General features: G+C 41.5%; 1 protein-coding gene across 1 annotated transcript; it reads right to left on the bottom strand.

Annotated features, from left to right (window-relative positions):
- Positions 1-8,864: 8,864 nt before the first annotated feature.
- On the bottom strand, positions 8,865-12,639 carry LOC142370760 (protein Tob1-like). The gene is made up of 2 exons (XM_075453224.1): positions 12,381-12,639; positions 8,865-11,125 (listed from the first exon to the last, which is right to left on the bottom strand). Exon 2 carries the CDS (start codon positions 10,934-10,936, stop codon positions 9,905-9,907), a length of 1,032 nt encoding a protein of 343 aa, XP_075309339.1. The 5' UTR covers positions 10,937-11,125; positions 12,381-12,639; the 3' UTR covers positions 8,865-9,904.
- Positions 12,640-13,819: the final 1,180 nt, after the last annotated feature.

The raw sequence follows: 13,819 nt of genomic DNA, 5'->3' as shown, positions 1-13,819 counted from the left end.
AGACTGCCTGAGAGATTAGCTTTCCCAAACAAACCTTCAACAGTATTGTGAAGGTGTGCATTTTGGATTGTTTAGAAACTGCCCAGGAGTTCCATTCATTTAAATTAAACCTCAAATCAAGTGTAAGTCACCAAATAGAAGGACTTCCTTTAGCTCACCTTGTCTCTGACTCTAAGCATTAAATGAAAAAGGTCTTTATTTCCTTCCTCCTCAAGCTGCCTTTTTGTTGTTGAGTATTGCTCACCAGGTTGAGGTGCCACATGAAAAAAAGCGAGAGAGACTCAACCAATCCCAAAAGAGCTCAATATGCAGCATTCCAAACTGAATTCTTGCCATTGTACACAAAGGTCTGGAGGTTCGAGGGCAGAATTGGTGCAGTTGTTTACTTCTGTTTACTTTAAGTGTTAACATGTGCAAACAGATGGGCCCTAAGGGCAGTACGCTCTTTAAGTGAAACTAGTCATAGCTCCAAGCTCGTCCTTTTTATTTAGCAGTAATCTCACTTTCCACAAGGCCTTCGAGGGAGGAAGTGGTTCAACTTTCCTCCTCCTGTTTTTCATTTTGTCAGTCTGATCTGTGATGATGATCAGGTGGAGTCATGTGTTTACACGCTGTGAATTGTGTGCGAGACAGAGAAACAGAAAATAGGAGAGCGGGCATGAGAGACAGACATAATGTGAAACCCTCCCAACCCCCTTAAATTTCTACCAAACCTTACTTCAGCGTTGATGTTCTTATGCAACACCACCCACTGAGGTCCCATTGACACCTCCTACACATACACACAAACACACACATGCAAACATAACCAGCCTACAAAAAAAGGAGTAGCCTTCAGCATCTTTGTTCTGTGTGGGAGAGAAGTGACATCATCAAGTCCACCTGCGTTGTATGTGCAAAACAAACACCACAACATCAACACGGTGTGGTCTAATTCAAGGAGGGAGAATCAACAGATATTGGGAGCCGTCTCCAATCTGACAAAATCCCATACTCACACACCTCAGCCAGAGTCCAACTAAGCTCTGGCTTTTGTTTACTAATGAGGAGGCTGACACCACCCTCATGCCTATGAATGTACTGGGGCTAGTTATCTTAAAGCTTAGCATAAATAACAAACCAACACAATCCACCCACTAACACCTCTACATTTCACCATATAATGTGGAGACAGAATTACGGCGGACAACCATGTCCACACATTAAAACCCCATAAAATAAGCTGTTTGTGTTCACACAAAATGTGTTTGACTAATAAATAATATTTTTTCAATTTAGAGTTGGTGTGAGAAGCTCATTCCTCCTGAATTCCAGTCACAATCTTACATATTGTTGTTTATTTCTGACAGCATAAAAATGGCCATCAACACTGCTTACTATTTTTTACATGTCCTCTATATTCTAGTGTTCTTCTCTCATCTCTCCATTAATTTGTGTCATAATTAGCCTGTGACACTTGAGCAAGCTGCTGTAAATAGCCCTAATGATACCTGACAGTTTGTATTGGTTTAATTAGCATGCCTGTCCCACACAACAACACAACAATGCAATTAATTTGATGCTGTGTGAAGGCTGATTAAATCACCTGAAATATCAGGAGAAGATAAATACAGCAACTCCATGGTCAAAGCAACAAATATGACTGTCTTCTTTTACTTTCATGATTCAAAGGGTTGACAAGTAGCTTTGTTACATTTCAGCCACTAATAAATTCGTCCTAATTTTTCTGTTCAACACAGACATTCAAGCTTGGTGATGAAAAGCGATGGTTTATCTAATAATCCCAGTGAATACATTTTTTAAATTGACTTCCTGATCTTCCTATAACAGGGAACCAATTCTACTTCCCTGGCAACAGTCAGGAGGCCAAAATAGATTAGGTTGGACGGAAGAATCTCTATCGTTACTGCCAAGTCTGGCCTTATTAGAGCCTCAGTGTGCTGTTCTGTTGGTTGACAGGTGTGTGGTACATTCCCTAAATCATTGCACAAGCCGGGTCATACCATTGTGAGAACACTAGAGGAGAGGGAGTGTGGCTACAATTACATTTTCAGCACTTTACCAAGAAACAGAAACATCATTTTTCTTTCCAGTACAAATGCATCTATTATAAATCCACCATCGCAAAAGTGCAGAGGAAAATCCTAACACGACAATGTATTAGTAATTAAGGAAAACTTAAGCCAAAACATCTGCTTAACAGTTGTGCTCAACTTTGAGACCACAGCTGCAGACTGGGGAAATTACAAAGTCCACATTTTATTTGGTCAGTGTTCGGACATAATTTGCTTATTTACTGTTTAATTCCACTGCTTCATATTGAACATCGGCTGGTACCAGGAGCTGTGACTCTGACACTGACTATCTGCCTGCCTGGGCCAATGCAAATATTCATGTCTCCCACATTTGTTATACTATATTCTATCTTGATAAACCACTCTGTATCTCTGCAACTTGCTTTGATGTGTTCAAACACCAAAGCCATGGGAAAACACTATTGGGAGGAAAATTTACAAAAGAAAATAAACAGATCGGGAGGTCATATTATAAAGCGAATGCAAATCATTTGTATAGGCTAATACTGCTGCGAGAGTTGTTTAATTTAATTCACCCGCAGGCTCATAATTTGTGTCAAGTTTGGCGACAACACAAATATCTCTGACAGGAGGTCTTTGTTTTGTTTGTTTTTGTTGAATTCTTCTTCTATGAAATGAAATGTGGAATTAACTAGCGATACAACATATCTTTGCTCAGTTCAGCACACTCAAAGGCTTTGGTGCAATGGTTATCTCTGGTCTGGCATGACAAATATGGTGACTAAATACAACACAAATCAGCAAAAAACATAAAGTTTTACAATGTAAATCTGCATTTCACCTGTAGAAAATGTCCCCCAGGACTAGTAACCTTCAGAGGATCCTAACTCCTTACTATAGGCTTTTTATCTGTAGACAATAGATAAAGTACCGGGGAGATACAACGGTCCCAGTTGGAAGGTAGTACTTTTGGCAGTGGGGCTTGCGTTGTCATACCCAGTCTGAGGTAAGCCTTTTAGTTCTTTGAAAAAAGTTATATTATAGAAGCGGCTACAATCTGAGTCAAATGATTAACTGCTTTCTTTCTCTTGCTCTGTTTTAGCTTTGGTTTTACTTTGTGCATCAACTAAATTGGAATGAGGAACAATTATAAAAAATTGTTTATTTTAATGGAATACAAGATCATGGAAGAGAAAGTGAACCTGGAGAGTGTTTGTTTAGAGCCACACGTGAGCGTCCCAGGCTGCCTTATTAGAGAGATGTTTGAAATTCCTCAGCTCTCGGGGTTGGTCCAGCTGTGGAGACATTTCCTGGTGATATCTAAACAGGTTCCCTCACATCCAGGCAACTTAACTTTCTTTAGGTCTTTGTTTTTTTGTTGACCCAACATTTACTTCAATGTTTCTCCTGAAACCGTAAAAGACAGCTCTCGACTTATGAGTTGACCTCATCCTGGCACTTCATAAGGCCACAAAACTGAAATAGAAGCATCCCCTCATGGTTACTGCACCTCACCAATGCTGGTAAAAGCAAAAGAGTAGGCTTTTTGACTACATATTTTCACTTCCTGTCCCACTGATCCACACGTGCCTGAGCTGTGCTTGCCAACATTCCCTTACTCACACATTTGGACAGACGGGGAAAAAGATCTTCCATTAAGAACATGAGCACACATGAACCCTGTTGGCAAAACAGTCTAATTCTGCACTGAGAGCATGGAAATAAAGTGCATGTCTCATGACTTGAGGGTGGCCAGTCATCGGCAGTTTCTTTCTTTAATATGTGTAAATATTCTTCATGAAAATTTTCAAGGCTTTCTGAAGGATGGGTCAGGTAAATCCAACCTGACTCTCAGCGCACGGAAAATGTGTTTAGAATGTCATAGCTATATTTTCTCAACACCAGAGAAGGATTTGTGGTGACATGCACGCCACAGAAAATATGGCGGGAAGAGGTTAGAAACGTGTTCATAAGAATACTTTCTTCAGAGGGATTTTTGATCTCTTCTCTGCTCTTTAGATGGCTTGATATTAGTTCATTATCATTGACAACATGTACAGAAGACGCACAGTTGTATCCTCTTTTTGTGCAGAAGAATATGAGTTCGCATGCATCTTTCCTAGCATAACCTGACACCTTTTCTGCATCTCCTAGATTAGCCTATTTTGACAGCAAAGCCTCCCAGAGACACCAAAAGATTCTTGTGATTCTACAATGTCCTCCCTGGACACACATACAGATGCCTGCATAAGTTTGGGCACCACAGGCCAGGCTATTTTGGGGTGCTTGCACAGATGACCAATGATCTTTCCGTTAGTATTTGTATTAAAGATTTGCAAATGATTTTGCTCATATAGGAGCTACCCTCCTCCCATCCTCAGCTTTCTCTAACAGATGGTGTGATGTTTGCCTTCAGAGTTGGCTGTAATTTAAATGAGTCCATTCTTCTCTCGAGCAGTTAAATGTTCCCTCTGTCACTGGCTGCAACACAAGGCATGATCCATTCTCCTCTTTGTTTAAATGTTGGAGAAGCGTTCTTTTCATGGAATTCGGCACCTCTTTACAAAAACACCTTTTTCTCGCTGGAGGCCAAAGTTCCCTTTTAAACTCAATTAGTCCACAATGTTTGTTTTTAAAACACATGTAGCTTATTTAGATGTTCATTTGGATGGCAGGAAGGTTTTCTTTAAAAATTCCTCTATGGTCATATTTGAATAGTTATCTGTAAACAATAGAGCAGTGCACCCCAACTTCAGAATCTGCTAAATCTCTCTGATTAAGCGGTTACATTTTTCTTTTGGCTTTGATTTGTCTCTAGCTTTCCTTTGAGCATTGGTCTGAATGTTTTCTTCTGTACAAGGCTATTTATTGGCATTTCTTTATTACCATAACCAAACTGAGGAAATAGCTACTTCAGAACACATTGCTGTCTTTTTCTAGCTTGCTACTATCTTGTAGGCATAGAAATCTTAATGATCCTAAGGCCAACCAGCTGCCCATGACAGCTGATTGCCGGGATGGTTTAAAAGCTTTGAAGTTTTCATCATGTGGCCTTTATTGACAGTAATTACGATCAAGAAATTATGATGGAGTTCAAACTTTAGCTGGATGTCTTTCTTTTCACAATAAAACCATGACACTAATCCTTCCAAAGTGTTTCATCTTTGACTTTATGCCTCTTCAGCTCGTTGAGCTTGTTATGCCATTTCCCCTCATTTTAAATTCAGCTCATGTAAAAATAACTGAAGTGTTAACAGTGTTAAAATCTAATCTGATAAAGTTTTATCCAGGGTGCCCACTTTGCATGCAAATGTATACACTCTAGGAAGCAATGAAAGGTTGTCCGCCTTCCATACTTACCCCTCCTTCCCCTGTGACTTGCACAGCAGTTATTAATCTCTGCTGAACAAGCTGAGTTCGAGCCATGTTCCTTGGACTCTGCCAAAAGTGTCCAGATATCCAATAGCTGCAGAGGAAAGTTTGAAGGCATAATGTGATCTTCATTTGTATTGTTTTTCTCCTATCTCCAAATGCGGCGCACTGCAATTTGTGACTCAGAGTATCCAACAACATATCGGGTTTGAGATAAGTTTTTATTTCTATCTGATAAGGCAGAGCATAAAAACCTTGAATGCTCCGAAGATAACCTTTAAGCAGATTTGTTGTAACTTACACTGGGATGTGTAAGCATGTTTGGTACTTGCTATCACTTGAACCCAGTGGCAGGTATGGGAGTGGCACGATAGACTGCACTGGAAACAGAAATACGTCACCCCGAGAGGTTCTGGGAGGGGAGGGGAGGGGAGGGGAGGGGAGGCCGAGGAGCGTGGTTTATTTTTTGGTTTCCTTCTGCAGATAAGAACAGCTGCAGTGCAAGTGCTGGGACTGTGAGTACCTACTGTCTACAGGGTAGAAAGGAAACTGGAAAATGCACTATGCATTTGAATGGTTCACGGAGTATGTGTGTGGGTGTATCAGTATATACGCAGGAATGCACAAATATATGCATGAGGGAAGTGACCAGAATCCCCTAAATCATTTATAGAACTCCTAAAAACATATGTGCGGTACACTGCATCCGGTGATGCTAGTAAAGCAAAGCTTTTGTTTGTTTTTTAATTAGCCAAAGGCTATCTGTAGCTTTAGTGCATCAATGCAGCACAAAAAATATTTACACAAATGGCTGTGAGCAAATGTTTGTACAATTGTGTCAATACACTTGATGCTCCCTTAAGTTTAAACTGTGAGACCAGGGAGATGCAAAAGAAAAATAAAATAGAGCTTTAAATAAATAAAATTTCCTCCTGTTGTTAGCTGATACAAACAAAACAAATTGTAAGGCTGGGTGGAGATCCTCTGATTTCTTCTGTGGGGCTCAGATAAGGTTTCGGTGAGGTAATGTGCTGAGAAAAAGCTCAGTACCTTCCAGCTTATCATTGCTCAATCAGTTTCAATGTGCTTCCCAAAATAGATGCGGAGTTGGACCACAGCAAAGCCATTAACTTTTTTTTTTTTTTCGCAGAGGAGGGTGACATTACCATAAGGCTCCGTCGGCTGGCTGGGACACAAGCTGAGCTGAGCTCCACCTGTTTTTATGACAGGAGAGGTGGGGGTTCTGGGGACTTAGTGGTGAGTGGTGAGCTTGGCATCAAATTAGCATTGATAGTGGCACTGGCAATGCTTCACTTGTCTCTCTGTGTCTCTGCCGGTCACATTGCCCCATGCCTATCCCGTTCTTTCCTCTCTTCATCAGGCTCAAATCTCTTTTTGTTTATCATGTGCCATCTTGATACCATGCTCACTCTACCCTGGATTTTCTCCTCTCTAGTATCCGTACCTCTGCATTCTTGCGGCATTCACATCGTATTGCTTATTCTTCTTTTCCTCCAAGGTCCATCCACACGCCTAAAGAGGTATATAGGGTAGAATATATATACTCCACATATTTGGAACTATAATTCAGAGCTACACCCCAAATCTATTTCCATAACGATATCGGCTTAGGTGTATTTGCAAAAAAATAGTTAGTTGTCGCAGCTTTCGCAGGACTTCACTCATCTCCACCTCATGTGACCTTTTCATTCCCACCATATGTAGAACAAACGCTTGGGGAAAAAAGAAAAAAAAAAAGGAGTTGACATGTGTGACTGCCCCCATTACCCCAGCTGGTCTTCCTGGTCCTGTAATATACAGCAAAGTGTCAACAAAAATGAATACCAGATGGATCAGGAGTGTGGTCATTATCCACCTGAGGTATTTTCAGTATAACCTGTTCCACAGAAGTTCACTCAGGCTGTCATACGTGCACACTAACACAGTGTCACAGACCAAGATAAACAGACTCACTCCCACCAAACTGGGTATCGGCGGCCGAGATAATCGCGCACACACGTTGAACTTTACACAGCCCTATCAAGCTCTGAGTGTATCAGGGGACAAGCAGACAGGAAAGAGATGATGAGCCAGCTCCTGCGGGACCCTGATGTGCCAGCAGGGTCAGGGGGATTTCATCCAGCCAGTGCCGGCATAAAGCAGTGAAAAAGCTTCCGATCTCAACGAACCACATCTCAAAGTCAATGCTGAAAACCCAGGCGGTCCTCATCAGGAAAATCTATTCTTACTCTAAAAATCAGCCCATTAGTGAAATATCCCAAAAAACCATTACCTTCAGTTTGACTTTGCTCTCAAGCCCAACAGCTATGTCTGTGGGTTTGCCAACTGCCATCCTGAATGCTCAGTTACCATGTTCTGTGTCAAATTATACTGGCAATAATCACTTACCGTGAAGGCTACACAGACACAATGCTACAGTAATGTCTTCATATTAGAAATCTCTCCGTTCACTTTTGGAAAGGTAGGTCTAGAATAAAGTAAGGATAAATGATTCAGTAGTTTCTGGGCTTTTGTCCAGTCATTCTCCTATTCTGCAGCACTGGGTTATTAAAACACTTTCTCAAGATGGTCACATCCTAACCTGCATAAACAATCCGGAGTTATTCATTAACAGGCCTCATCCTTGGGGACACTGGGTGAAATGTAACTGACCAGCTTGGCTTTAAGGTGCACACTCATCAACGGTATCTTTTTTTTGTTGTCTTCTTTTTCCTATTTATTGTATTAAAGTGATTTTACCGACCTCCTTACTGAGAGATCCTCACTGCAGAACATGACTCTCTGACCCGTCACATGGCCGTATGATATTGTTGTCCTATATTCGTTTTGTAAGCAGAGAATTTATTCTAATCAGACAGATGAGACCCACGCAGCTTACAGTTCACTTATGGCTCCAAAAGCTGTTTTGCACGGCTTGACAGCCTGTTCGCTAGCAACCTTGTGAGGTTACGCTTAAAGTTCAGCAGGTTTCTCAGGCATGATACAATCACACGCCCACTAAACATATGCGTAACATCGCGAGGACCAGGGGCAACTGTTGGCCAACACCTTTCATGGTGTGAAAGATGACGCCAAGGGCGAGTGTGTCAATAGATCTGCATTACAGGCGGAGGAAAGGAGCAGTTGAGGTATGTTATGTGTGATCAAACAGCAGCTTTGCTCCTGAACGACTAAGCTAAGCATGCAATGTGTGCCCTAGAAGCGTTATTCGTGTTGTAAGCGAAATATGCAAATTTTCGGCAAAGAATCTAACACGTACCAAAAACAAGTGTTCCAGACTGAGAGGTACGGTTAGGAAAAACCTGATTCAGGACTTCTGGGAGTGAACTGGATATGTCCCAACGTGTTTAGAAAACCCCAACAAACTGCATAATCCGCTGAGAGGCGTGCCTCCTCCAGCGCTGCCCCAAACATCAATGACAAAGTGAACAAGTGTTATTATTTTCAAGCTTTTTAATACAAACTTAATAAACTATCAGTCCCTCTTAACATGTAAGACACTGACTCAGAATACTTTGTTATACCGTTTGTTTTATCAAGTATTGCACAATGTAGGTACAAAATTAATATACGATTACATTTTGTCCATAATATAGCAAAAATCTTTAAACTCTTAACAGAAAATACAACTCTTATGTTTTTCAAAAAAAAGCAAATATTCTTAAATCCCACCACTACGGAATATTCTGTACACAATCTTTAGGATAGTCAATGTTTTTTTTTTTTTTGTTGGTTTTGTTTTTTAAGATGGATTCATTTTATAATTTCAATAAAAAAAGAAAACATAAAGTTGCTGCAGCCATCACAGATCACTGGAGTAGTAAAAAGATATAAATGCAATACCATGTCGTAGAAACAATAGATACTCTGATATTTTACAAACTTTGTACTAAATTAAATTATACAATTAGAAAAAGACCAGAAAATCCCACTTATTTATGCCAGTTTCTTGAAAAACTGGCGGTGTCCAGTTATGTTTAAATACTGAAAGAGGCCATGACTTTGTGGTGGTGGGTTTTTTTTTGTTTGTTTTTTTCCTTTTTTTTCGTTTTTTTCTCTCATCTTTTTTTTTTTTCATATATCTTAAAACGGTCACATACAAAAAAAATAGTTTGTGCTTGGTTGGCAAAAGAAATAACAATGATGCATTTTTGAAGTTCCGGTAACCAAGCTTGGACATCTTGTATTACAAGCTTCATTGTTTAAAAGAAAAAGAAAAATAATAAGTCAATAACTCAAGGGGGCAAAGTAATTCACCCTCGGGCTCATGCTCTTAGACTTGAAACTTCGATCTTACAGGTAACAAGTCGCTTTTCCTTTTATTTTGACATTCTGTTTTTGTTTACACTTTTTTTTACATTTTTGTTTGTTAAATTTTTGAAAATGTGCATTTGTGTTTGCTTCCCCCCCCCCCATCACATTATCTCTGGTCGTTTCGGTATGAAATAGTAGCTTGAATAGTACCTTTACATGTACTAGTTTGCCATAACTGGCTGGAATTGCTGGTTAGAATACTGCATGTTGCTTAAGCTGAAATTCAAGCCATCCATAAGGGACTTGTCATTAAGGCCACCGTAGGCCGCAAACATATCAAAGGCATTGCTGTACTGCAACGGGCTGAGACTGAGCGAGCTGTCCCCAGGGAACAGAGCACTCTGGCTGCCCTGGCCCTGCAGGCTTGGGAACACAAACTCCTTGGCATTGGGGGACAGGGCCGAGGGCTTCTGGTGCTGCTGCTGCTGCTGCTGCTGCTGTCCGAGTCCCAACCCGTACAGCGAGTGCATGGAGGTGGAGATGGCTTTCTGTTTCAGGAGACTGTTCACATTCAGGCCCAGATTGGTGGGAGAGGTACGTGCCACTTTGTTCCCAGCACCGGTGCCGCCATTGTTGTTGCGTCCACTGCTCTTCATCTTAGTGGAGCCGAACTTGGTAGCAGCAAAGGTGGCTGTTGTGAAGGTTAAAGGCTGAGTGGAACGGGGCATAAAGGTGGGGCTGACTGCTGCTGAGTGGCCAAAAGGAGGAGAGGGAGAACTGGAGCCCGGAGAGGCACCAAGCACAGGCTCACTGATGGGCATGAAGACCTGCGCGTCTGGATTGAAACTGTTCTTGATCTCCTTGTCCAAATCAAGCCCTCCATTATTGGCTCCACTTTCGTTGCTGTCATCAACATATAATACTTTGACTGGCCCCTTCTCACCGATCTGATAGGACACCTCATAGGGGTCAATCCACACGCTGAGGTCCTGGGGCAGGTTATTGCGAACATCCTCGATGTCCAGCCCACTTTCTTTGGCTGCCTTCTCCACCACAGGGTCCACCTTCTCCCCAACGTGGATGCATCTGAATCCTGAGCCCTTGTATGGCTTGTCTGGGTACCAGTGTCCTTCATATTTCTGCTTCAGCTGCCGTTCCAGCTCCTCGCCAAAAATGTTGACCCGCCGTCTTGGCAGCTTGTTGTACAGGTATGAGATGATGAAGTTGAGAGCTACTTGGATTTCAAGCTGCATAGCGAACTGCTGAAGTGTACCAGGTGCGTGAAGATTAGTTGTGTCTGACCTTGAACGTGTCCACTGGTTCTGGTTTGTTTATCCGTGTTTGGCAACACAGACTCGCTCCAGGCAGGGTGGGGAAAGCAAAATCAAAAGTGCTGGTTCTGTATGTAGTGGCGTCCTTCCACAGAGTGAGATGTATATTTCCTGCAACAAGACGAAAGAGAAATCTTAAAACAAATGTGTACATCTTAAAAAATTCACAGCAGATCTAGTTGGCTCGGACAAGTCATGCAGACTCTACAAGTGTCCAGAGCACTAGCAGTTTTTGACTGCTGGAAGCTCAAACGTGACGTTCTGACTTCCAGCAGTATCTGACATCAACAGAAGGAAATGTGCAGCAGCCCCTGAAATATTCACATGAAGCCAATTGACCAGGGATCAAGCTTCATTTCTTGTTTATCTGGCATCCATATACACATAAATGTAAAAAAAAAAAAAAAAAAAAAAAAAAAGCTGCTGGGCACATTGACCTTTCACTAAAACAGTGAATCCTCTTACATAATAAGCTATTAGATCGCCTCCATAAGGCAGGGAGAGGAAAACTACTGCAGCGATACTGCGCTCAATTAACGCTAAACTTAACTGAGTTAACGCCTTGTCAACAATTACTAATGGTGGATAAGTTGGTGACGAAATGATCTGGTAGGATTTTAAAGCCTACAACCCAGTCACGGGATTGTTTCTATGCGTAAAGCAACGATTAACCGGAGGGCTTCCTACACTAAAGAAAAAAAAAAAACAATGTCGACATAGGACTAAACAAACTCCGTCTACACACACCCGTGTTTAGCAACGTCGGATAGAGAAGAAGAAGAAGAAATCGTACACTGACAAAAAGAAGTGCACTAAAAACGTAGGGCAAATATTGAACGAGATAAAGGCTGAAATAGCCCGCATACCTAGCGAGAACTTGTTGGCTCTTCCAGTACCTACAAGTGGATTAATTCGTGCATCTAATGAGAAAAAAATGTAGACAGGGAGCCACCTCAGCCTTTAAAGCTCGTCAATGATCGACCCGAAGGAGACACATCGAGTTGCAGGTTTAGATATGAATTTGTATTCAGTTGTATACAGTTCATGGGTGTATTTCAATATGACAAAAGAAACTGTAAACGCGGTAGTAATACAGCCGAGATATACGGACACCGAGCTGTCAGAGGCAGTTAAGTGACATATAAAGTGTGGGTCTGTGAGTACATCAGATCCCTTTTCTTGTCCTTTCGCCGAGATAAATGTATGGCTTTTTTAAACACTTCCATCGCTTGCACAAACACACACCCCTCCCTAACTTCGTGAACTGACGCAGCAAATCAGCTTAGAGAAGTATAAATACAGCCACAGCACGAGCGCAAGCGGTTATAGACACCAAATACATGCAAAGAAAGCTGAACATACTTACTTTTTTTGTAAAAAATAAAGATTCTCAGTAGTTCTGAAGTACCGTTAGTTAGTGCAAATTGAAAAAAAGGTATAAATACTTTCTTCACATTGAATATTTTAGCAACGTTACAAAAAAAAGTATTCCAGTACACGTAGATTTTGGAGGATTTGCGTTTACGGTTTGCTTCGGTTTCTGTTTTTAAGATTATTTTGCGTTTTTTTCCTCTTTCAGCAGGCTTGCAGAGTAGCTCCCTCCTACATGGGAGTTTTGCAACTTCGTCCCCTTCCAGCACAGTGTTCCCTGTATTTATAGATTTCCTCCGCCATGGGCACGAGGTAGGCGGTGATGCGGTTTCAGAGGTCAAAACAATACTAGCAGCTGCGATTGGTCTAAAGTCACAGTCCCGCCCTCAAAGCGTTACAAGGCTCGCGTGTTGATTGGCTAGTTTGTGCTGTCAATTTGAGGCATATGATTCTGAGAAATAGGAGAGACGCCTATGATGAGAACGTGCGTCAGAGATAACCTAGGTCTGTGCTGACAGCGAAAGGCAAAAGTATATTATGTTAACATGGAAATAGAGTCGTATTGAAATACATACATTCTTTATTCTATATTCTGTCAATGCTCGAGTTAGCAAATGCTCAACAAATAGGCTACTCATGCAGAGCAGAAAATGTCGTGTTGTAGATGTGAGTATACATTTTATATCAGTCTTTCCACATACATATAGGTGAGTCAAACCATCGTTATGGACCAATATATACACAGTGGGCTATCGGTGTACGGTCCCCTGGCACTGCAAGACGACTAGCTGCCCTTTAAACTAAGGGAGTGTTTTCTACCAAACATAGCAGCCTTAAAATTAGACATTGAACCCATTATGTCATCTCATTATATCAAATACAGTGCTTTCCCATTTCACAGAGTATCTTTCAGTGACATGTCAGCAGGAAAGACTGCAGGAGTTATCTTGAATAGTGGTATACAGCCCGAGAGGAGATTCCCTACAGCGGAACAATACAGCTGGCAGCAGTGTGGGTGGTGCTGAGTGCTATCTGGAAAACACATGCGCTGATTGGTCCAAAACGGGGCAGGAGCCCTATGGTGAATGGTGTATCCGTATCCAAGGTGCTGATGTAGGCAGCGTACGTCACTACTCTGCTGCACGCACGCTGTTGCCCAATTTAAAGTGCACTAGCACATGTATGTTAATGCCATGAAGTCACCGCCGAACAATGTTGGCGGCGGATAGGTTATAATGAACGTATGCTCAACGAAAGTATAATGAACAGAATGTTCCAGAAGAAAAGGTGAGGGTATTCAGTGTTGACAACGACTTTATATGCTGTAACGTACGTTATATGCAGGCTCATTGTAATGTAAAATAAAGTACCCAGACACAGCAGGGAATACGCTCAGGAAAAAAATATATATATATGGACCATCTTGTTTTGTTG

Source organism: Odontesthes bonariensis, chromosome 21 (assembly GCF_027942865.1).
Source record: "Odontesthes bonariensis isolate fOdoBon6 chromosome 21, fOdoBon6.hap1, whole genome shotgun sequence".
NCBI lineage: Eukaryota > Metazoa > Chordata > Actinopteri > Atheriniformes > Atherinopsidae > Odontesthes > Odontesthes bonariensis.
Note: the sequence above shows the minus strand (reverse complement) of the source record. Positions and strands in the feature narration are given on the sequence as shown.

Coding starts and splice junctions, on each gene's coding strand:
- LOC142370760 (XM_075453224.1), bottom strand. CDS start 10,936: ATGCAGCTTGAAATCCAAGTAGCTCTCAACTTCATCATCTCATACCTG.